This window comes from Saccoglossus kowalevskii, chromosome 16 (assembly GCF_978046115.1).
Source record: "Saccoglossus kowalevskii chromosome 16, keSacKowa6.1, whole genome shotgun sequence".
Lineage (NCBI taxonomy): Eukaryota > Metazoa > Hemichordata > Enteropneusta > Harrimaniidae > Saccoglossus > Saccoglossus kowalevskii.
The window spans coordinates 29,956,867-29,981,835 of record NC_140656.1 but is presented as its reverse complement, the minus strand read 5'-3'; the positions used below and the strand labels follow the sequence as shown (position 1 = coordinate 29,981,835).

The window sequence follows — 24,969 nt, the reverse complement described above, 5'->3', positions numbered from 1 at the left end:
TACTGTGTACATGCTAGTTCCAACAATCTCTTTCCAAGTCAGGGCAATTGGTAAATTCAGTGCTAACTTCTAATATGCACATGAACAACATGCATATGAAAAACAAACTGTGCATATACATATGCATATTGCAAAATTCGTTTATTGAAACTTAAAATCCCTTAGAAGGAATTAGAATGGTTACACTAACCACTACAAAAGCACAACAATTGTTTTTAAAAAAATACAATTAAAAAATGGTGATAATAATAAAAAAAAATAAAAAAAAATAAGCAATATACAGTAAATCAATGAAACATGGATTCGAAAAGAGAAAGGAGAAAAGGAGAAAATAGTTATGTTAATTTGCCAGAAGGTGTTCCTGTCTAAGATTCGTGTTATTTTTAATAAATTGGGAAACTGGTATTTGTACATTCAGCTTTGTATCACCCATTAATTTTAAAAAAATATTGTAGTCACTCATATTCATGAAGGTTATAATATGTTTAGTAGTCTTTTCAAATACTAGTAGTGCTTTTCGAGATTGTTCGTGAAAGGGGCATTTAATAATAAAATGGTATTCATCTTCTACTTTGTTATTTAAAAACGATTCCCAGATTGTTTCTATTTCGGTTTTTGGTTTGGTATACCTTCCTGTTTCAATGTTTAGTTTATGGCTGCTCGGACGAAACCTACTCAGACATTCTCGTAGTTCAATATTCTTTATTTTGATCACATAATTTTCTAAAGTATATTCATTTTTGAATTTTTTCGTACGTTCTGAGTTTATTTCTTCTGTTATTGTTACAATGTATTTTGTTCCAGTCCCTATTTCCCCTTTCCAGTATAATTTATATATATGTTTTCAACTTCCAAACTTAATTTCTTGATTTTTCTGTCGTTTAGTATAATAGTTGTTGTTTCGATAATTTACCATTTGCTGTTTAATTATTTATTCATAATTGTTGCATCCCTTACCAATACATTTGATGTATTCATTGAAAAAAGATACACCGGCTTATTTAATTATATTCATATGTTAGTAAATATAAATTGCAAAATAGACGTAAATTTGTTACTCGGTCAAGGCGCTTTTTTCGAAATCTAACTGGATTTATTTTATTTAAAAACCGCAAGTCTAAGAATATCTCAAAAAAAGATGGTATTAAAATATTCTATTTACTAATTTGTCCTAGTTTTTAGGCCCTCCTTCCACGAGCGGGAACAGCCACCTTCCAAGGGCCAAAGATCACACGTGATTTGTAAATGCTAGACTGATTGGTTAAAAGTGCTCGACCATATCAACACCCTGAAACCCGTGGCATATTTACTGTGAAACGTGGCGCGTAGACACTGTCATACAAACTGATGCATAAATTAGTCCAATCTGATTAAAATATAAGATGCTGGTTGGCTTATTTATATTTATATATATAATTACTCTAATTATTATTTATTTTAATTATTTTTTGATGTTACAATTATTTTGCTGCAAGAATGGTTTTGTTTGTGAAAAAATAAGCCAACCAGGATCTCATTGCAACTGACGCTGACCGAGAAAAACAATTTTTCAACTGTGAAATAAAGGTGACAAACCTATAACTTTGAAGAAAATATCAAAATGCAATTTTCAACTAACCCTCGTATCTAACACAGTGATGAAGCCTGTTTTGTATCAGCAAGAATTTACAAATCTTTAGTAGTATTAGTAGCAGGCACATGTTCATTTCAGAAATATACACGCTGCCACATAATAGTAGTATACTAGTATACATAATATATATAGATAGATTATTAGTAGGAATGGTGCGGTGGAATAGTTTAGGCAGAGTATTGTGAAATCCCCCAACCTGGGAAGTCAGTTCAATGTACTTTTTACCAAATCTTTCCCCAGGGCGCGATCAAAGTTGACATTCGAGTGGTCACGAAGAGGTTATTCCCACCATGCAACGTTCACCCGTGAACTTTGACCCGGAAGTTGTCATTCATTTGAATACCGGCGAACTTCTGCAACGTTGGCAGTGTGAATTGTTCTGAGAAAAAAATACAATATGTCAGGAAAAGTGAGACAACGAGCTTCTGCTAACCCAGCAGACTCGGCTACTGTCACCGTGAATGAGAGAATTTTGAAAGAATGTCACAAGTTGTATGCTGACAACACCCAAGGTAAGTGAACCCAGTCATGCTGGTTTGTCGACGTCCGTAAACCATTGGCTCCATATGCAGAGACAATTCATTACGGATGCGAGAGGGGTACAGTCTTTTATCGGAGGTGTCGCTGTCGCTGAAAGGTAAACTGTCAAAAGGTACAATTGACGATAACGCGTCTAGATGCTATACATACCATGGACAAGTGTCCAATTTCTCACCGTGTGACCTGTATCGTACTTTTACGGCAATATCTCTGAAATGAACAGTGAAATATTATTCAGCTACGGTAATCTCCCTGAAAGAAATTGTTACAGACACAAATAACGAAGAGAAAAACAGTCAGCCACATCCAAGTCAAAAAAGCATTTAAATAACAGTCTTGGGAACACAAAATGTTTGGTATGATACTTATTCATTAAATGATAGTGGTCAGAAGAAACCAAAATTTTCCTTCATGGACAGTCTAGTAAAGTTCTAGAAATAATATTAGTGTTAGAAGCACATCTCAAATAACACATAAATCAAAAATTATATTATACATCTTTGAATAAATATGCAGTCTGATTCAAGATGGCCATATGACAGCCATTTTAATGTAGACAATTCTTCAAAACAATCATTTCTGTTATTCTGGAACTGGAACTTGATTATATCTTAACTTAGTACTTTCTTTCCATCTAATGGGGACCTTCATGTGCACATCATTTTGAACTGTTTTTTATAAATAAAATGGTGCTGTGGTGTACGTTTTAATAAATGCTGTTCAGAATCCATACAATATGCTTTGACCGATATGCATGGTTACCCTTTTATTTCTTAGGTCCTCTCTTAATAGTCTGGAAATTTTGATTATGAATAAAGTATGGTGATCTGAATATGCTAATTTGTTAAACAATGAATGATACTTACCACATGCCATGTAACAGCTGGTAGTTGCCACTGAGACAAATGTGTGACCACCTCATTTTTAGTGACATTGAAATACTTTTTCATTGGTAAAAAAACAATTTATAGGAGAGGTCGCAATAGAATGTTCCAGATAAGAGTATTGAAATTGAGCTGAAGCACATTTGCATTTCCTCTTCTGTAAAGTTCTTTATTTTTTCTGAAGAGATGAATAAGTGCAAATAAAATCGAGTGAAAATATCCCTTTTCCATTATTTTCCATTCTACATTTTTGTACTATCAAAAATAAGTGAAAGTAAACTTTATAGAAAGCAGCCAAAATGTATCTTCAGCGAAAATTAATTCCAGCCAAAATAAAGCATTTAAAATATGTTATATTTATGATTTATGGGCAAACATAATTGTAATGCCTCCTGATGCAAACATAAATGTAATGCCACATGATGCAAACATATTTGTTATGGCTTCTGATGCAAACATAATTGTAATGCCTTCTGATGCAAACATAATTGTAATGCCACATGATGCAAACATAATTGTAATGCCACATGATGCAAACATAATTGTAATGTCACATGATGCAAAACATAATTGTAATGCCACATGATGCAAACATAATTGTAATGCCTCCTGATGCAAACATAATTGTAATGCCATATGATGCAAACATAATTGTAGTGCCATATGATGCAGACATAAATGTAATGCCATATGATGCAAACATAATTGTCATGCCACTTGATGCAAACATAATTGTAGTGCCACACAACGAAAACATAAATGTAATGCCACATGATGCAAACATAATTGTAATGCCATATGATGCAGACATAATTGTAGTGCCATATGATGCGGACATAAATGTAATGCCATATGGTGCAGACATAATTGTCATGCCACTTGATGCAAACATAATTGTAGTGCCACACAACGAAAACATAAATGTAATGCCACATGATGCAGACATAATTGTAGTGTCATATGATGTGGACATAATTGTCATGCCACTTGATGCAAACATAATTGTCATGCCACATGATGCAAACATAATTGTACTGCCATATGATGCAAACATAATTGTAATGCCACATGATGCAAACATAATTGTAATGCCACACAAAGAAAACATAATTGTAGTGCCACATGCTGCAAAAATAATTGTAATACCACACAATGCAAACATAATTGTAATGCCACACAAAGAAAACATAAATGTAATGCCACACAAAGAAACCATAATTGTAATGCTATATGAAGCAAACATAATTGTAATGCCATATGATGCAGACATAATTGTAATGTCACATGATGCAAACATAATTGTAATGCCACATGATGCAAAACATAATTGAAATGCCACATGATGCAAACATAATTTTAATGCCACACAATGCAAACATAATTATAGTGCCACATGATGCAAACATAATTGTAATGCCACACGAAGAAAACATAATTGTAATGCCACACAATGCAAACATAATTGTGATGCCACACAATGCAAACATAATTGTTGTGCCACACGATGCAAAAATAATTGTAATGCCACACGATGCAAACATAATTGTAATGCCACATGATGCAAACATAATTGTAATGCCACACGATGCAAACATAATTGTAATGCCACATGATGCAAAACATAATTGTAATGCCACACAATACAAACATAATTGTTGTGCCACACGACGCAAAAATAATTGTAATGCCACTTGATGCAAAACATAATTGTGATGCCACACAATGCAAACATAATTGTTGTGCCACACGATGCAAAAATAATGGTAATGCCACATGATGCAAACATAATTGTAATGCCACATGATGCAAACATAATTGTAATGCCACACGATGCAAACATAATTGTAATGCCACATGATGCAAAACATAATTGTAATGCCACATGATGCAAACATAATTGTAATGCCACACAATGCAAACATAATTGTAATGCCACACAATGCAAACATAATTGTAATACCACACAATGCAAACATAACTGTAATGCCACATGATGCAAAACATAATTGTAATGCCACACGATGCAAACATAATTGTGATGCCACACGATGCAAACATAATTGTAATGCCACATGATGCAAAACATAATTGTAATGCCACACAATGCACACATAATTGTTGTGCCACACGATGCAAAAATAATGGTAATGCCACATGATGCAAACATAATTGTAATGCCACATGATGCAAACATAATTGTGATGCCACACAATGCAAACATAATTGTTGTGCCACACGATGCAAAAATAATTGTAATGCCACATGATGCAAACATAATTGTAATGCCACACGATGCAAACATAATTGTAATGCCACATGATGCAAAACATAATTGTAATGCCACATGATGCAAACATAATTGTAATGCCACACAATGCAAACATAATTGTAATACCACACAATGCAAACATAATTGTAATGCCACACGATGCAAAAATAATGGTAATGCCACAAGATGCAAACATAATTGTAATGCCACATGATGCAAACATAATTGTTGTGCCACACGATGCAAAAATAATGGTAATGCCACATGATGCAAACATAATTGTAATGCCACATGATGCAAACATAATTGTAATGCCACTTGATGCAAACATAATTGTAATGCCACATGATGCAAACATAATTGTAATGCCACATGATGCAAAACATAATTGTAATACCACACAATGCAAACATAATTGTAATGGCACACAATGCAAACATAATTGTAATGCCACATGATGCAAACATAATTGTGATGCCACATGATGCAAACATAATTGTAATGCCACATGACGCAAAACATAATTGTAATGCCACATGACGCAAAACATAATTGTAATGCCACACGATGCAAACATAATTGTGATGCCACACGATGCAAACATAATTGTAATGCCACATGATGCAAAACATAATTGTAATGCCACACAATGCAAACATAATTGTTGTGCCACACGATGCAAAAATAATGGTAATGCCACAAGATGCAAACATAATTGTAATGCCACATGATGCAAACATAATTGTGATGCCACACAATGCAAACATAATTGTTGTGCCACACGATGAAAAAATAATGGTAATGCCACATGATGCAAACATAATTGTAATGCAACATGATGCAAACATAATTGTAATGCCACACGGCGAAAACATAATTGTAATGCCATATGATGCAAACATAATTGTAATGCCCAGCAATAGACCATATGATCAAATTGTCAAAGTTGTTGTGTGAAGTTTTGGTCTAAAACATCAGTCATAGAAAAATTGTTGGCCAATGTCGACTAGTATGTGACAAAAACCTTGTTGGACCCAAACCATTCTCAGCGTGAAAAGCATGGAAAGAATTCATAAAAAAAACAATAGATTGCAAATATTACCATTGTGAAACAGTACTGTGCTTACTTACGGGAATAAGGCATTATATGGCTGTACAAATACAGAAAACTGGGAATAAACATAAGGGCCATCCATACTTAATGTACCTGTTCACTTTGTCAATTCTTTTTATTTCAAATTACCTACATGTACTTATATACGTGGTCTATATTATTTCTACAAATCTTGTATTTTGTTCAACATTATAACGCAATAATTTGTTTTTACAGTACATGTCTGTAAATTCAATAAAATTAAATGCATTGTGATTTCCATGCAAGTACATCTAATTAAAGATTCTTTGGGAGATTTTTTTTAAGAACGTATATCACCTGAACCACTGGCTCTGATTAACTCTTGTTTTAATTGAATGAAAAAATAGCAGTTTGTGACATGAAACAAACCAGTGGGTCCAGTTAAGGTTTCTCTCTGAACACAATGGCGATAATCCTTTTGCCAGCTTAAGAATTGCCAGGAACACCTTTTTGGCACAGGCTGAAAGCCAGTCTGAACATGTGTGGACTTGATGCTGTTTAACATTTAGCGTGCCTAAAGTTTGTGTTTGTACAATAAAAAAAATTAAAATTTAATTTGCTTTCCCACAGTTAAAACATCATTATTTAGACCGACCAGAGCACTCTTTTCTTGTAGATCTGTTATGTCTGAAGTGTCCACAATGTGTTGTTTTTTCTCAGCATTCACAACATTGGAATGGTGTCTTAAATAGTCCTAGAGTTCTTCCAATAAGTTGGAATTGTGAATGGTGGGAACAGTGGGCACAAACATTTGGTTCAATTTGATTTTAAATATACAGTGTATTTTTTTTTGAACTTTCAAAGAAACTCAGTGATATCTTTGTTGTCAAATTATTGATATACCTCAGTATGGACTATTTATTTTATGGATAAACGTCAGTGGTCAGGTACCTGTTAACCCCATATTGGACTTAATAAAACAAATCTTTAACAAAACATGTATATATATATATATATATATATATATATATATATATATATATATATATATATATTGCATTAGTTGCATACATATTCATAGTTTTGTTGGTAACAGCATATCATGCATTATTCATAAGCAAAGAGGGAAGAACACACACAAGTGTTAGAATGTTACTATATTTTGACACATACTTTCCCTATAGATTTCCTATTAAAGCAAATTCCTATATGAATCCTAAAGGAATTTGTCCTACAGGATTTTGTGCTATAATTTTGTGGTTAACAGCATATCATGCATTATTCTTGGACAAAAGAAAGTTTTCATTGGGGGAAATATTATATTGAACGCAACAACTTAAATCAAAGTTAAGATACTCTTTGGAAAGATTCTCATGAGCACATTTGGTGGATGTAAGAACCAAGAAGACATATTTACCATGGCAACATCAAAATCAGACACATTAGCATTTACCTGCCAATGGTGGATAAATACAATGAGATTTGATTCATGACAACTGCTGCTGGGACAAGTTACATATTATCAACAAGATTTTAATTACTAGATTGATATTAGACTTATTTTCATGATCAAGTACAGTTTCTGCAACAAAGTTACAAACAATATGGAGATGCCATGTAAAGAATGTAGTTTAAAGAAATCCATGATTTTGGCCTGATACGTTTAGTCTTGTCTAAGCTCAACCCAGGGATTTATTAGAGCCAATATCAGCTTGAGTCAAAAGCATTTGCATGTACATTGCAAATTGGGCTGAGCCATTGGGCTCTGATGAAAGTTTGTAATGTAAACAAACTAAACGTCATGACTGAGGTTGACCATTTCGCATCATGATTTTTGAAAGAATTAAATCCTCTAACTACCGGGTACTACCGGATATTCAAGTTGCAAGAGCAGAACGGAACTTGGGTGTTGTCATGGATATTCATTTTACTTTTAATCTGTCATTCTGCCTGTCTTGCCATCTGAAAGATTATACAGATTCAACAATTCATTGATCAAACATCAGTTGAACAGTTAGTGCATGCCCTCTGCATAGGCTTTCAAACACTGACCTAGCCAAACTTCAACATGTGCTGAATTCTGCAGCAAAGATGGATACAAAATCAACTCGAGATATTGATTCATATCTTGTGATCGGTTGTATTGGTTGCCAATCAGAGATTGTATTCTGTTCAATATTCTGTTTACTTCGCACAGTCTATGCTCCACATTCGAAAGTTTTGTTCATGATCATAATATCTGCTTGCTATTCCATCATTACATCTTACTACAGCAACCATATTTTCAATATTTCTGCTCCAAAGTTGTGGAATTAAATTCCCTTTTCAATTAGAAATGCCAGTACCTCTCAATGAGTTCAAGCGTGTATGGCCTTTTTTTGCATTAGGTACTTGATAAATGTAGCATTAATATTATTATGTTATTATTATTGACAAGCATTGTCAATCTATTTAAACACTACTACTATATTCTTGACTGTGTATTGTAATCTTAAATATTATTGTTTTTTTTAAAAACTTTCATGGATTTATTAAATCATTAATATTGACGATTTCAGAATTCATATATCGGTAATAATAATAATAATTTCCATGTAATATTGTTAAGTGGATTGGCACATTCAATACATTCTGCATCATACTCCAGAGGTGTTATCAAAACTCTGGTTAGAGATATTACTAAATTTTAGTCGCCTGTGTTTAGTAAAAATGGGGGTACATGATTATTTTTTTATTTCTGTGTACGAAGCATACAGTTGGAGTCTGTGTCATGTATGTATGTATGTATCTATGCATGTAAATTATGCAAATTAGGTTATTAGTAAGCTCAACATTAACGGACAGGCAGGTGGGTGTATATACATAGATAACACAACTTTGTTTAAAATTTTAAGTATAAACTAACATTACATAGTATGAGGATTGCTTCCATTGACTCGCGAGTCACTTATTCAGCCCCATTCGTCCCTGCACGTGGCTGGGTGTTTCTTCGCTTGCCATATGTTATTTAGTAGGATTGACTTTTTTATCCTGTGGCTTCTTTCTCACTCGTAAATACCCCAAACAAAGCATTAAGGTGCAGGTGTGTGTAATAGCCAATTTAAGTAATTTAAATTCAATTTTAGAATGAAAAGGTAAATTATAAATGTCTAAATCTGTAGCTCTACTTTTTGGCTCTAGATGATATTTTGAATGTCTGAATATCATATGAGATTATTACGAGAATACCTCAAAGTATGCACAAAGACAGTACAGCTGGAGTATTGACCAACACATAGCAGAGGTCTATGCATGGCGTACTGTCTGAGTGCATACTTTGAGGTATTCTCGTAATAACCTTATTATTATACATCTTTTCCTTCCAAGGATACATCATGGGAATGCCGAATTTCAAAAAGTTTAGAACAGAATCAGCAAACTTCTTTGTGTGAAGTCCGGTCAAACTCCGATAGCAGCCATGTTTGTTTTTATTATTAAAGGACGCTTACGCACGTAATCATTCCATATTTGGAATTCGCATTTCCTAATATGGTAGGATGAAAATACCCCATAAAATACTGCAAAATTACAGCACGCTGTAACTTATGGCGTTATGATGACAGATGTATAATAATACTGTAGAATACTTTATTTTCGCTTGGAATTTATTTTCGCTATTTTCGCTGAAAGGATGTTTCCGTGAAAATAAAATCCAGCGAATATACTATTTTTCCTATATTTCACATTAAACTCATCAAAAATCAGTGAAAATTAATTCTACACAAAACGCCCAAAAAGCCTTTTCAGTGAAAATTAATTCCAGCAAAAATAAAGTATTCCACAGTAGTTTAAAGTAGTAATAGCTTCTCATATTTTACTGTCACTGCCATATTGTTCAGAACGGCAACATTGCCTGCTACGTTGCTGACTAGTTTGCTATACGCGCATGGAGATCGTTATAAAATTAGTACAAACCACTTTTACAAATACGTTAGCGTGTTTGGCTAAATACACTCATTTCAAGTGCTATGACATGCACCTGACATGCAAGTAAAGATGTTCTGACATTTTATACTGTGTCAGTAGACACATTTTGTTTGAATTACTTTGCCATTAATTATATAGAAATTTCAATTCAAATTGAAACTGGTCAGCAACTTTAATATCGGGCAATGTTGCTGTTTTGGTGTTTAGAACAATATGGCAGTGATAGTGACAAGACCCACATTTATTTGTACATGTAGCTGTACAAGATAACTGATGATTGTTGCTGCACTTTGCATCTATATATGATGTTCATGTTGTTATTACTATCTTATACTAAAATATGTTTGTAAATTTAGAGTAGTAACAAATTCCAACTTCTGGTACGGTTAGACTTAAAATACACCACGAATATTCACTTTTGAGATATTCTTAATATCCAAATATATTCTGTGTTTATCAGGATTAGCCATTTTAGCCATCATAAATAAGATACATAGTTCAGCTATCACAGTACTCTCATGGACTAATTCGCATCAAACTTGAAAATGAGCACACCATTAAAAAAAATTGTAGTTTATTTTTGAACAAGTTTACATAAAATTCCTTTTTGAGGCCACATTGCTATTTGTAACAGACCTGGACTTTGGATCGAACAACATATCAATTTAGAATGTGCCACTTTCAGTTTCACCAAAATACATGTACCTTACCAATTGAAGCCGACCTGCTTTTCTGTGTAGTTTCCTGTCTGTGGGTATATAATAATAATGTTTATTCAACCTTTGTATTGGCACCATGAAAACAGTAATACATATCTTTAAATTACATTCATCATTTCTTTTCTATATTGCCATAAATCAGTTACATATTTCCTAATTAAAGCTGATGAGGTATTTCCCACATTTCCATTTATGTTCCATAGTGTATCACCAAAAAGGAAATTGAACCTATAATTCAACCCCCCTGAAAGAAAACTATTCATTAGTGATGAAGATTCATACTTGGAGTTTGTATTTTTGAACTATGTAATCATGTCAACAACTCCCTTCAATGGAAGGGCCCCTTGGGAGAACCAAGGTTAACAGAACAATGTATATGCAAATTCATATTGTTTACATCATAGTTGAATCTACAAATTGTAATGGTTTCCATGGTAAAGTGCAGTTGCATAATTTTAAAAGGTGTTTTTTAAACAAGCAAACAAGCTATAGTTTTTGAAAGTGATTATTTCACTTGATTTATTTCATTTTAAAATTCTGTGATAAATATTTTCTTACATAATACATCTACTGATTAAAAAATGGTAGCTCTATGCACACTGATAGAAGTGATTCATGATGGTAGTATATGCAGCTCAGATAAGTCCTGTATGGTAATAATAATATTTATTGAATCTTTAGGAAAAGAACATTTCTGCCAGTTGTTAGAAATAAATATATAAAAACAAAAACAAAAAAAGTAATACAAAATTATGTGATTTTAATTTGTGTTTTGAAGCATCTGTTCAATGCTTTTCATTATCTCTAATGGTGTGTTCCTTGTGTGCTTTGACAGTTTATCAGCCAGCTCACATACACTCTAGGTTGCAGGATGCATATTCATGACCAGTTCAGTGGGTGTTCTTACTAGGATCAAGCTTGGGAGGGGGTGTAACATTGAAATCATGGGGTGACTTCTATATTTATCTTCTGACAGAGCCCATACATTTTGTTATTTCTATCCAATAGACTAGTCAATTATTTTCACATTAATTTTAAATACTCTGAGGGTTTTATATCACTAACTTTATAATGATTTGCCTCTTTATTAATAAGGTAGTTACCTCTGTATGAATGGAATGATCCAATGAGATAAGGGCCTTGACCGGCTGGTCATTAACCTTGCGGGATTTGCAAATGCAATTTTGCAATTGACAGTCAGTTTGTTATTTTGCTGGTGAAAATATCTCATTGCTCCCTGGCTAGAGGATTTCCTATTTGTCTATCATTTTGATTTTAGTAGTTATTGACAGGTAGTGCAAGGCCAGATTAGGTCTTTCTTTTTTTTTTTTTAACTACAGTGATTATGTAATCGCTAATCCTGTTTGTAACCTCTGACAAAGATATGCAAATTAGTCTTCTATAGAGGGAGAGTGAGAGATAGCTATCAGAACTGCTGAATGAGCTTGGCTGCTAACAGTGAAATGTTGTTTCTCTTCAACTGTGTGGTTTATACCACAACATTGGTAAGGTTTATCTCTTTACTGAATTCATATTTATAGGACTGAAACTTATCCTTTCTATGTACCATATATATATATGCCAGAATGATGCGTTCATTTCATGTTTTTTTTTTTTTAAAAACAAACAGCATATCTGCTTTGCATTGTTTCCTAAATTGTTAATTCTTTCCAATTCATAGTTAAGTCATAAATTCTCTCCAATCAATATGTTATGTGTTATCACTGTTTAGTAGTTTCCAGTCTTGATGTTAGATTTAATGTGTTTTCCCTCTCTCAGCTGGAAACCAGAAGTGACATTCACCCAGACAGGAAAGGCTTTGCATATTAATCACATTTGTACATTTGTATCTTATGAAACACTTCTTGTTGTCGTGGTATTTTATTCTTACAGATATGTTCATTTTAGTATCGCTGTTTTCACTCTGTTATTATAGTGATGAATGTTAGCTCTGATATAGACTAATAAAAATTCAAATTTAATTGTTTTGACGTTGGCCTTGGTTTCCATCATGGAGGTAATCTTTTCTACCTCCATAGTTTCCATACTGGAAAACAGCTTTTATGTAAATTTTTCTGATTAGTGTTTAAATACTAGTTTTCACTCCGGTGAAGACATTTATTTGTTATCAATTTGATATCATGGTGTATATATAGTCATGTTATTTTTCCTATTAAAAAAAATAAGTTGAAATGTTGTCTCAAAGTGACCTTGATAGTCTATGATGATGCAGGTTTTGTACATAATGTAGATTAACTCTACTTCTAACAGTAAAACATAACCTAAGTATATTTTAGTCTTTATTTTCTCTACTGTTGTCTAAAGTTAGCTAAAATAATCATTTTTATCGCAATTAGGTTTTTTTCTGCCTTAGAAAATGGGGGTTGGTAGTATGGGTGTGGTCATTTATCCTTTATCCTCTTCTATAATCATTGTTATTACAGAAAGAAAAATCTAAAATGATTCATCTATGATGTCCACTGATGTCATTCATTTTGCACTTTTTATGTTCACTGAGTCATGGGGAGATATGATCAGTGTATATGTCAAATACAAAAAGCATTTCAACTATTGCTTTATAACCTTCATATCAGCCAGACATGATAATCCTGCTTTGCAGTCTATTTCTATTATCAGTTCACTGTCTGATATTATGTTTGTATGCTACTTAGTAGCTGATGTAGGTTTCATTTCAATCAAGCCACTTCATTTACCCACTTTGCTGGTAGTCATGGTTACATGAATGTCTCATTAGCATATTAATTGGTAGCGTGGCTAATCACGTCAATTGTGTTACTACTATGAAGATTTTAGAAAGAACAATGAGCTAAGAATAATTTGTTACTGGGCAAGTAATTGTACTTGGACCTTGAAAACAAAGTTCTTTGAAGATTGAACAATATAATTTGCATATTGTTAACTGAGATAGAATACTTGAATTGACTATAGTAAAGACTGAAATGCATGCTACTGAACATTTTTGTTGCCTGGTATAATTTCTATTGGCTACAGAATTAGAGTAAAAATTTAACTCACAAAAAAAATTTTCTTTCGAGAAATTGAACCACTACACTGTAGAGGCTCACTCGTAGTAGCACTGCTGTGTGAATGGCAGTATGATTTCATATGCTTCTAAAATTGATGCTCTTCTGTGCTAGTAAATAAAACATCTCATTTTGTTGTATGTCCCTTATAGGTCTTATCCAAATTGCTGAAAGATTGGGGTTGAATTTGTTAGCTCCACGAAAAAAAATCACAGTGTTGCTTATTGGTAACCATTCCGCTGGTAAAAGTTCATTTATCAACTGGTAAGTAACGACTTTGAAAAAATGTTTTTGCTGCTGTCAAAATTCTGCAACCCTATCAACTAAAAATTTGAAACCATATTTACTGAAACCATATTTACTCAATTACGTAACAGATTTATGTAAAATTATGGAGTTGTTTCTATGGTTAAAATAAGTCATATTTTTAAAATTAAAATTTTTTTGGTTTTATATGCGCTTCTATTAGTGCTACTAATGGAAAAAATATTGTACTTGTGTTGAGACCTACGATCAGTTGACTAAATTTAAAGCCAAACTTACCAAAAAATCAGGAAGTGAATAACTAAAATTGTAGTAAAAACGGTGAGTCTGGTTTTTCTCACCACATAAAATCTTTGTTTGATTCTAAACATGTTTTGTGATCCACAAAGGCAGATAAAAACACCTAAGACAACATAGAATAATGGGTGCCAGTGGATTTGAACATTATCACCTCACAATAGGTGGATGAACAACAGTGCTGCTTAATTGCAATGTCATCAAATCTCTTTTCACAGGTACATTGAAGAACATGTTCAAAGGACTGGTGTTGCCATAGAAACACAAGGGTTCACTTTTGTTACAAGTGGGCGCAAACGAGAGTCGCTGACTGTAAGTTGAGTTGAAAAGTGAATATTACAGAATTTGTAATCAGAATATGTAATATCAAAAGTATAAAAAAAAAAGATTTTATTCAATTCGTGCAAAAACACAAATATTAATTGCAATTGCATAATTTAACTGTTATTTCAGGGCAATGCTACTTTACACTTGTATCCACATTTCAAAGAGCTTGTCAACATTGAAGGTAAGATTGAGTCAATATGCTTGGCTGAGAATTGCATAGCTGCTTGTAGCTCTAAAGTTTATTTTGGTGCAGGTAAATAACCAATCAGCTTAGCTATTACTGCTATTAGTGCAGATTTAACCAATCAGCATGGTTATTCTTTCCATCATGGCGACACGCTTGTTAGCCTATCAGTTTGGCTGTTTTATTTATGATTTGCCTTGCCTTGCTACACTTCACGCTGCATGCTATTGCTTATACCTCTCAACAGCTGCTACGTGGAGTGGAGCAGTGTACCAGGTAGTAGCTGCTGTCATTCTGCTGTCACTTTCATTTGTACCTCACTTTACAGTTGAACATGTGTGTTCCCGAAATCACCTCGCATCTTTCTCTGTGCTGGCAGACTCCTGTGCAGATTTGTAAAACATTAGTATTATAGTGTTTGTGTAAATGTTAGCAACTTTGGAAGCATGATAAATGATATAACAAACAAGTTCTGCGTAATACAAGTCTGACTGTCCTTTGTTACGACTACCATGGAATATCTGCTCTTTACTGCACATCGCTATTTCTTGCTGGCACCATCTGATTAAAGGTGCAGCATGATGTAGTGGTGTGCAGTGGAGTAAATAAACAACAGTACTCTGTCATGTTTTCATTAGTCATTTATAAGAGTATTGTTGCAAACTGTGATGTCAATTTCATAATAAATCTTATTTTACTTTATATTAAATTATTATTAAACTGTTATTCTTAGTCTTGTTGTCATTTCATTACATTATTGTCCATACAAAATACTAGTAATACTGTCAGAGCATTACTAGTATTCACTGTTTTTTTTAATTTTACTATTACAGCTGGTAAATAAATTCTGCTGTGAAATGCATCTAATTTTTTTATGCAATTAAAACACAGTGAATATTTGTGCTTTTACGTTATTTAATGCCAGATTGCAGCACGTGTTATTAAAATTAGTATTCGTCCCTGCTCCAAACACCTAATTCTAAAATAGTGGCTATCGTTTTTACTTTCCACTGATTCGCCTTTAAAATAAAACACTATAAACAAATCCTGTGTAACATGCTGCAATCATTCACAACTACATACATTACACATCCCCTTATACATGTATATTGGTTTGTGGCAATGGGAGTTATGAGGCAATTTGCTTTTAACCTTGAAGTTAAAGTAAGCCTGTGGCAATGCCATTGTGTGTTTGTGTGTGTGTCAGGTGATTGAACTTGAACTTAAGATTAAATCAAAGATAAATTGTAAAATAAGATCTAGATATCCCTATTTTGATAACACAACCCTGCATGTGTGGTAGTTGTTGTAGATTATATCACAGACAAATTTAAATTATCAAAACACATTAGATTTGTAAGTGCCAGATGGTTGATAGAACTGATTTTGTCAATGTTTAGTGACATTGTGTTTCACAAAAGGGGTTGAATTATTACTTGTATACAGAACAAAGGCCGTCATAGTGTCTAATCGCCTCTGTCAAGGTTTCCCTAAAACCCAATCAAATTCTAATGTTGTCTGGTGAGGTTGCGCCCTCTGTGGTACTTCAAGCCCAACACACGCCTGACATGAGTGGTGTAGTTTTTCACTTCCCTGATGATTTTTTGTCGGTGAATCAAATTGCAGGGACGTCAGACAGTGACAGCCATCAAAGAGCAACCATTCACGGCCAAGTTTATTTGTTGTCAATATTTGCGATAAGGTGCTGGCAAGTTTCTGCCCTGTTACCACGACCACCAAAATGAATATTCATTGAACTCTTTGCAAGAAGGCGTAAACTTTGCGAATTCGCAGTGTTGATCTTGCAGACGAGACATGCACTATTCTGTCAGGCATAAGTTCGGTCGGCGAGGGCGCCACTCACGCCAACATGTCAGGCTAATTCTGATGCAGGGTGAAACAAATAAAAGTAGCATGTGAGTAAACTTCTGCCAGCCACTGGTAGGTAACAATAATCGTAAATCTGCTGCTATTTGTTATCCATTTATAATCAGGCTTTCTGAAGTTGTGTGTGCAGAGTCTTGGCACATTACCAGATGGTTGATTACCCGGTACTTGGTGATGCATCATTGGCAGAATTGTGGTGTGGCTATTCAAAGTGTTAATGTGCCAAGCTGGTCTTCAAAAGCTTATAAACAGATGACAGATGGTAGTTTATACTACAAATGTATATGTTATGTACTTGTGATTGGCAGAAGTTTATTCAAAAGCACCCCCCCCCCCCAAAAAAAAAAAAAATTAACTAGGTTCTTAAGAAAATGTTGACACATGCTCAAATATTTTTTGTTTATTTAGTGTACTGTCAATGCCATAATATTCATAGTTGTAAATTGCTTAAAAAAGCCAGGTTTCAATCTCCAAATAGCGAAATGTGTAGTTTTTCTGTAGCTTGTATCAAAAGTTGTTGACTGTATGCTGATCAGTGTGCTCCAAGTCCATTAGTAAGAATAGGGGTTTTCAACTTGAAGAACTGGGTTATTCCATTCACCTCATGAAGCTGCAAAATTGTATAACTAGACATGGTGACCCTCATGCCAGAAAACCCCCTCCCAATTTGATTTAGTAGTTAGACCATGATTTGTCAGTTGATTTCAAGTGTTCTCCAATTTGAATTTATCGATTCAAACTTTTCTCAACAAAAGTGTGAATCGATATATTCAAAACATCAAAGACAAAAGAGCAGCCAATGGTCTCATTTCACCATAATTACCATGCATCACTATTATAGTAACCCTGTACCTGCCTTCCTTCCCATCATACATCACTTATCCAATTTATACCCTGTTCATGCTGTGCGGTCATTCCTCTCATTCCCATCATGCAACTGGCTGCCAAAACAAACGCCTTCTTGTGCATTATCATTAGCTAACAATGCTGCCAGGTGAAGGGCTGTTGTCACTGGCACAGCTGATTGCTTCCCTCAAACCTAATCAAAACCTCTAGATCAAGGTAGCCAATTATTTCTATCTGAAAGAATGAAAAATCTAGTGTATACAGTATATATAATTTAATTCCCGATTTTGGCTTGCTAAACACACAGGCAAAATTGTGGTTTTCTACAGTGGCCTGGTTCGGTTTATAGTGTTTAAAAAGTTCAACACTGAGGGTGCTGTTCTATCATATGACATCATTTAAGCAAGGTAGTTTGAGTTTCAGCCACGCACTTTGCCTAATTGTTTACAATGCATTATGTTTTGATAGGTGTTGTAGAATATCTGGTGACAGAGATTACTACTTCTAAACAGAAGAAATTCAGCCTTGTAACGTTTGTGGATACTCCTGGTTTGGTTGATGGTGATATGAAATATCCATTTAATGTTGATGAGTCGATCTTATGGCTTGGTAGGTATCGCCATTATCCCGTTGCCCTTCCCATGGGTGCTCCCACCTTCTATCTTTCGGTTGTTTGAACATACATGCATACAATATAAAAAAATAAATGTGTCGGATGCTATACTAAAATCTACACTGATATATTTAAAGTTGTATGTGTTCTGTGGTAAATACAACAGCTATGGTATTCAATAACAGAACAGCACTGAGAAGTTCAAGAGACTTGTTTGTGATTAAGTTTTCAGCATCTCTGGATCCCATCAATTCAACGAATTGCATGCAGGATTCTATGTTTGTCAGTCAAAGATGGACTCAATCACAAAATCAATATTTGACGTGAAGCATTTTCCATTTAGATTAGTCTGAGTTGCACACCAGACTCTTCAGTTATTCTTGTAGAAGCATTAGATTCCATCCTTTTGAATAATGATTGCTTACACTGAAAATCAGGTAAAATTTCGCTAGGGCATTTTTGAAAGATATTGTCTTAATGACTTTTGTGGCTGATAGTGTGAGTGTCCCGAATTATTGCTTACATGTATTTGTTTTATTTTCTTTATGTTAATTAGCCAAAATGTTTGTCGTTATTCACAGGTGACCGAGCTGATCTGATATTTGTGTTTTTTGATCCCATTGGTCAAGCTTTATGTAAACGCACATTGAACTTGGTGGAAAAACTGAACGAAGATCATAGTGACCGGATACGCTTCTATCTGTCCAAAGCTGATGAGGCTGGACATGAGAGTGATCGCCAACGGGTTATGATGCAAATTGTACAAGAATTATGTAAGCGCCCTGGACTGAATAAAACCTGCTTTGATATGCCTACTATATATGTGCCCAATTTGATCAGCGGCAAGGTGAGTGCCCCTCATATCATCCATATTATGTCACATTTCTGGTAGCTGTGAAATTGTGTACCATAGTAGTGAGAATTTAGCTATGGTTCATTATTCCATCAAATTATTGAATGGCAAACAATATTGTTGATTTTACAGACTACTCGCTGTGCCAACCAAATAGAAGAGGTATGTAAAGAGATAGAGAAAACTATCAATCAGACAATACAGAACACTTTGAATGCACTGGAAAGAGACTGTGAGAAAATAGCCGATTTAATTGATACCAAGCTAGCAGTGGATAGGTATTTATTCTCTCTATTTTTTGACTCTGAAGCCTACAATAGGTGTCTTTGTGGTTACCCTGTCTGTATGTCTGTTTATGAGTATGACATCATTGTATTTTAATGAAATTTGGTACATCAATGCTGTTGAATAATTTGCAAATTACCTAATTTGCATAATTATCAGCTTTCCTTATGTCTTAGGGCACCAATCAGATTTCAATGGAACTTATTATATGGGTGCTGTGAGGGTAGTCCTATACAAACCTGATCTATTCTTGGCCTTCCCCATCGTATTCTATCATCAATAATATTTACCTATGTATGTGTGTGTTTTCATCTATGAATTGTTCTGTTGCAGGGCTGCCAGCTCCTATAATCTGAGAGCTCGCGGTAAAGGATTCTTCCTTGGTTTATTAGGATGTGTTCTGCCTCTATTATGGTTTATCAATTTCCTTGCTAGCAATGTCTCAAAGGATCTTCAAGAATCCACTTTGGGTCGAAAAAATCGTGAAGTAGTGGCACTGTATTTGGTGAGTTAACAGTTGATTATGTGGAGAGGTGGTGGGGTAAATTTATTGTTAGGCTATTAGAAGGGCACATACAATATAAATTGCAATTAATGGATATACACTGGTACTTTTTATTTATGTAAGCAAATATGGCATGTAGTGTAAGAAAATACTGAATCTGGGAATCACTTTCATCTATCATCATAACAGAGTAACGGCGGTGAAAATTCCTCCATGCAAACACCCTTGAGTCGTTAATTTCTGTCAAAATTATTGTATTTGCTGTATCAGTTGAGCATCTGATTATGTAGATGGTGAAGGCATGTCTATGGTGAAATTGAGTAATATCTTGATGATCCAGCACACAATTCATGGTTTAGGTGTGGTTCTCATAAAGCCAATAAAGTAACAGTTTACTTTAAATAATTTGCACTTGCATGCATGTGTTAATCAAACGTTTTGACCAATAAAATTAAAGTATTTTTAGTTTACTACCTTTATTTACCATTGTCTTTGACGCATATCATGAATATTTGTTACTATTATAGAAACCTGTACGTGAAGTATGGAAGCAGATACCTAAGGAGTATCATCTACATGTTACAATTGCTTTAGGCGTCTTTACTGTCTTTCTGTTGGCTGTGGCAAAATTCTCTTCAAGGTGAGTTTTCCTTACTGATGTATCATCCAAAACCTTCCCACATCGTCTTAACCCTTTAAGCACAAAAGTTGAATTTTGTCACAATTTACATACCGGTAATTGTTTCCTTAAGTACTGCATTTTGATCAAGACTTGTAGCCAATAGGAAATTGTCCTTATGGACAAAAATATCAAAAAAGATTATGGAAAAAGACATAAAACCGGCAAAGTGTTACACCAAGATTTTGCCAGGAAACATTATGGTGCTCAAAAGGGTTAACTTGTAGGTAGCAGATACTGTAATATTATATACACAATGACTTTACCCTGTATGCTTTCTAAAACCTTCCCACATCGCCATTGTTATATTCTCTCTATGTGTTCCAGATTAAAGCATTTTCACACTAGTCCAACACTCCATAATCCATGAGCTTCCACTATCCTTTTGCTAGTCACTAATCACTATTTAAGATTCGTCCACAAGCTATTCTCTTCCACAAATTTTAGCCATGATTTAAAAATTGTTCATTATTTATAAACATGTCTTTCAGAAAGTGAGTTATTTGTAATGAATAAGGACACAAAAAAAATAAAATAATTATTAGCCAGTGCACTCAGTTACCCCCTCATTTAGTGGATACACACCTACCTTATCCCTCTCCCCTTTGCATGGTGTACTATTTACTTTGAAACTTTGAAAAGAATAAAATGTCCAAGCCAGCCTCCTTGCATTAAATCTCATCTTGCCTGATCCCATCATCATAGATGAGTGGAAAATGTCTGTTCTTTTTGTTGTTGTGGAACTTTCTCTTTTGTTTACAATAATTCAAACAGTTTTTATCAAATTTCATGCAAACTAGGATATTATAGTTTGGAATCTCGGCCAAAACTGATTGGTGGGTGTTTTTTGTATATTTTTCAAGATTTTGGTTTTTTTGTGGTTATAATAATTTAAAATATCTGATCATCTTTAAATTTGGGAGTCGTATAAACCACTATGAAATGTCAACCAAGTACAGTTTGGGTGTAAATAGCATGTGAAATTTTCAAGATATGGGTGGAAAATTTGGGTGGAATAAACCATTTGTTGGATGCAGAAATAACTGACAGAATAAAACATTAATACTGCTATGCAGTGATGCAGATGCTGCTTCCCAAGGGTAATATGAGCTGAATTCACACCATTTGTACCATATTTGCCCTGTTAGAAATACACATACACGAACAAATGTATCATTGTATGCTAGATCATTAAAATATGACTTGGTTACATTCATTCATACATGAAACGCCTGTCATTTACATAAAATAATGCACTTGTAATGGGGCAAATATGATGCATATACTTTTTATGACACTGTTCTGTTAAATTTATCACATAGATCATTGACCACTTAGTCCACTGAACCCCAAAGCAAAGTGCATAATCTGCATGTATTCATGACCAAGTGATTATGCTTTAGTCAACACCTCAAACCTTCCCACATTACCTGGAATTTTCTAGTACATGTATTATAATTTTTTCTTGTGCAGATTGAAGCCAACATTGTCTCGAAAAGAAAAAAGGGTTTTTACAGATCAGAGGGATTTTGTCAAGAGTCATGTCAGGAAAACCAAGGTCAGTATTGAATGTCAGACATTTGTAAACTTCAGCAATCTGTATTCACTGCATGCAGTTGATATCACTTGTTACTGTATGTAGGTTGAACAGCATATTATTCAGATACACAAATAAACTTTCAGTACAGTTTCTGAAGGAAAGAGTAAAATACTCAACTTTAAGTCTTTTTGAAATCATTAAGGACAACATGTTTTATTTACGCCACTGACATATTGTTATTAGACCTCTCAGAAAATTCCTATTTGACACATGTTTACTGGTTTCAAATTTATTATGTTTTTATTTTATTATCAATGACTTATCTCTATTTTCTTTTTTTTTCAGGAAAAACTGTATCATGAATATTTGCAACAGAGTGTGGCAGCCCATGACATCTAAATAAATAATATCATAACAAAAGATGCCTTACCTATATTCGTGAGCATGTATACCAGTACAGAGTTGGAAGATGTAGTTAAAGGGTCATATGCCCTACAGTCACACTCCTTTGATTTGTATTCCGGAGTATAGGGTATTTCAGTCATTTTCCAAAATAAGTGTGATGTTCTTTTCAACATTTTTACTTGTATACAACCTTGTTCCGTAAATATAATGACAGTATATCTAAAATGTTTTATCAATTCACTCTATTAGACGCACATTATGCCTTTGTGCTATTATAATTTATCCAACACACTGTATTCACATCCTTTGGATATACCGTATTACACACTAGCATACCCGGTAATATAATAAAACATTATCAAAATATTCAAATTAAAATCTTTTGCAATATATCAACTCTTTTAATGTCTTTTCCCATAATTTGACTGCTGTAGAATACTTTATTTCTGTTTGGAATATATTTTCACTGAAGGGATGCAGTGAAAACAAAATCCAGAGATATACTTTTTTCTTTTTTGTATTTCACATTCAACTCATCAATAATCAGTGAAAATAAATTCCATACAAAACACCCAAAAAGCTTTTTCAGCGAAAATTAACTCCAGCTAAAATAAAGTATGCTTCTAATAGTGAAACATATGTTGTTTTCAATATGTCAGTAACAGTACACTTTTAATATTCAGTGACAAAAATTACCACAGTCAATTGTATTTACTTAAAAAGATATTTTTATTCCCTTTCTTCTTTGAAGAAGTTTTACAACTAACATACATGCACAATATCTTAACCATTTTGAATTGCTATTTGTAAGTACTTAATGATATACAAGGCATATATGGTAGATGTACCAGTCCTGCTTTTAGTTAGGTTTGGTGGTGATGTTCTTTCCTCTTTTAAAACTATCTAAAGAAATTATTGAAGGTGCTTTCAACTTTCTGTCAGCTGTCATACCAAAAGTTGACACTGCCATTGACCTGCCAGCTGACCTTATCATTTCTGCGTCTGTTTTAACCTCAGAGATATTGATGATAAATACCTGGTTGAATATATAATATGTGATAGTCTTTTCCACATTTCTTTGAACCAACAGATATTCAGATTATAGACTGTCACTAAGTCTATCACAATGAATCAGTGTATATTCTTTTTAAAAATCAGAATTTTAATGTATCAATCAGGGTTTGTTTTTCAATATCGTGTGTAATTTGCTGTTATTTTCTTTTCTAAACAACTATTTTTCTTCACCGAATAAAGAATATACTTTGTATATTGTTGTCATTTTGTATTTTAGCTATACGACACCACATTGTAACGTGGCTCAATCCACAGTATTTGTTGACCCACAAATTATTAAATTTGAAAGATAGTATTACTATTCAACAATAAACTATACCACAGTATAACCCAAACACTCGCTAGTGACCAGTTATGCGGAGGTGACTAAGGGGGCCAATTTCAGCAATAAAGGACTTTCAAGAGTGTTAGTAAGTTTGTTATACACCATGACCACTAAGAGGGGTTTCTGGCACAGAATTGTAGGGTGACTCTGCATCAATAACTCATTGCCAAAGCACCACAATAATTATTTCAGCAAGATTCTTTCAAAACCTACCATTCGTTTTTTTCCCCCCTTTGTTTGAAATAATCAATTTATATATTGTCATCATACATGTGTCATGTAACCAACCAGAATATAGACTGCACATTTGATACATGCGTGATATTGTACTAAATTTTATTTAATCTAATTTATGCTAATTGAGGTAGGGCGATACCTTTCAGACACCATCCCAGTACCTTGTGTTGAGTGTTCAGTTTCTTGGCCATCTGTGTAAGACCCAAAATTTAGATACCTGCAAAATACTGAAGTAAATATGAGGCAAGTAAGGTCGAAAAAACAGGGGCAGTGGAAAGAGTTGTACAACAAAAATCATTGAAATCAAGTACTAATTTTTAGGGTCAAGGTATGCATCTACTAGTATTAAGTATCCACATTTTCCAACCCTAAACATGTGGCTTTTCCTATACACCAAGTTTCCTTGACATCTGTTTTGAGTTTGAGATATCAGTGGACAAGCCGAAAATTGGCTAATTCTTATGCAAATTGGCTAATTAATATGCTTAGTTCCAATAAAAAATGTACCAGGGCTTCAT

The 24,969-nt window shown here is 33.8% G+C and overlaps 1 protein-coding gene and 2 non-coding genes across 3 annotated transcripts; all 3 read left to right on the top strand.

The window, feature by feature from the left end:
- Positions 1-1,947: 1,947 nt before the first annotated feature.
- LOC100378905 (uncharacterized) lies at positions 1,948-23,040 on the top strand. The gene is made up of 11 exons (XM_002733723.3): positions 1,948-2,145; positions 14,283-14,394; positions 14,910-15,003; positions 15,145-15,199; positions 18,404-18,544; positions 19,130-19,395; positions 19,534-19,679; positions 20,020-20,191; positions 20,719-20,831; positions 22,344-22,428; positions 22,756-23,040. Exons 1-11 carry the CDS (start codon positions 2,031-2,033, stop codon positions 22,807-22,809), a joined length of 1,353 nt encoding a protein of 450 aa, XP_002733769.1. The 5' UTR covers positions 1,948-2,030; the 3' UTR covers positions 22,810-23,040.
- On the top strand, positions 15,398-15,477 carry Mir4834 (microRNA mir-4834). The gene has a single exon (NR_038798.1). It is a non-coding gene; the product is annotated as a microRNA mir-4834 (primary transcript).
- Mir2013 (microRNA mir-2013) lies at positions 15,716-15,814 on the top strand. Its single transcript, NR_037563.1, has one exon. It is a non-coding gene; the product is annotated as a microRNA mir-2013 (primary transcript).
- Positions 23,041-24,969: the final 1,929 nt, after the last annotated feature.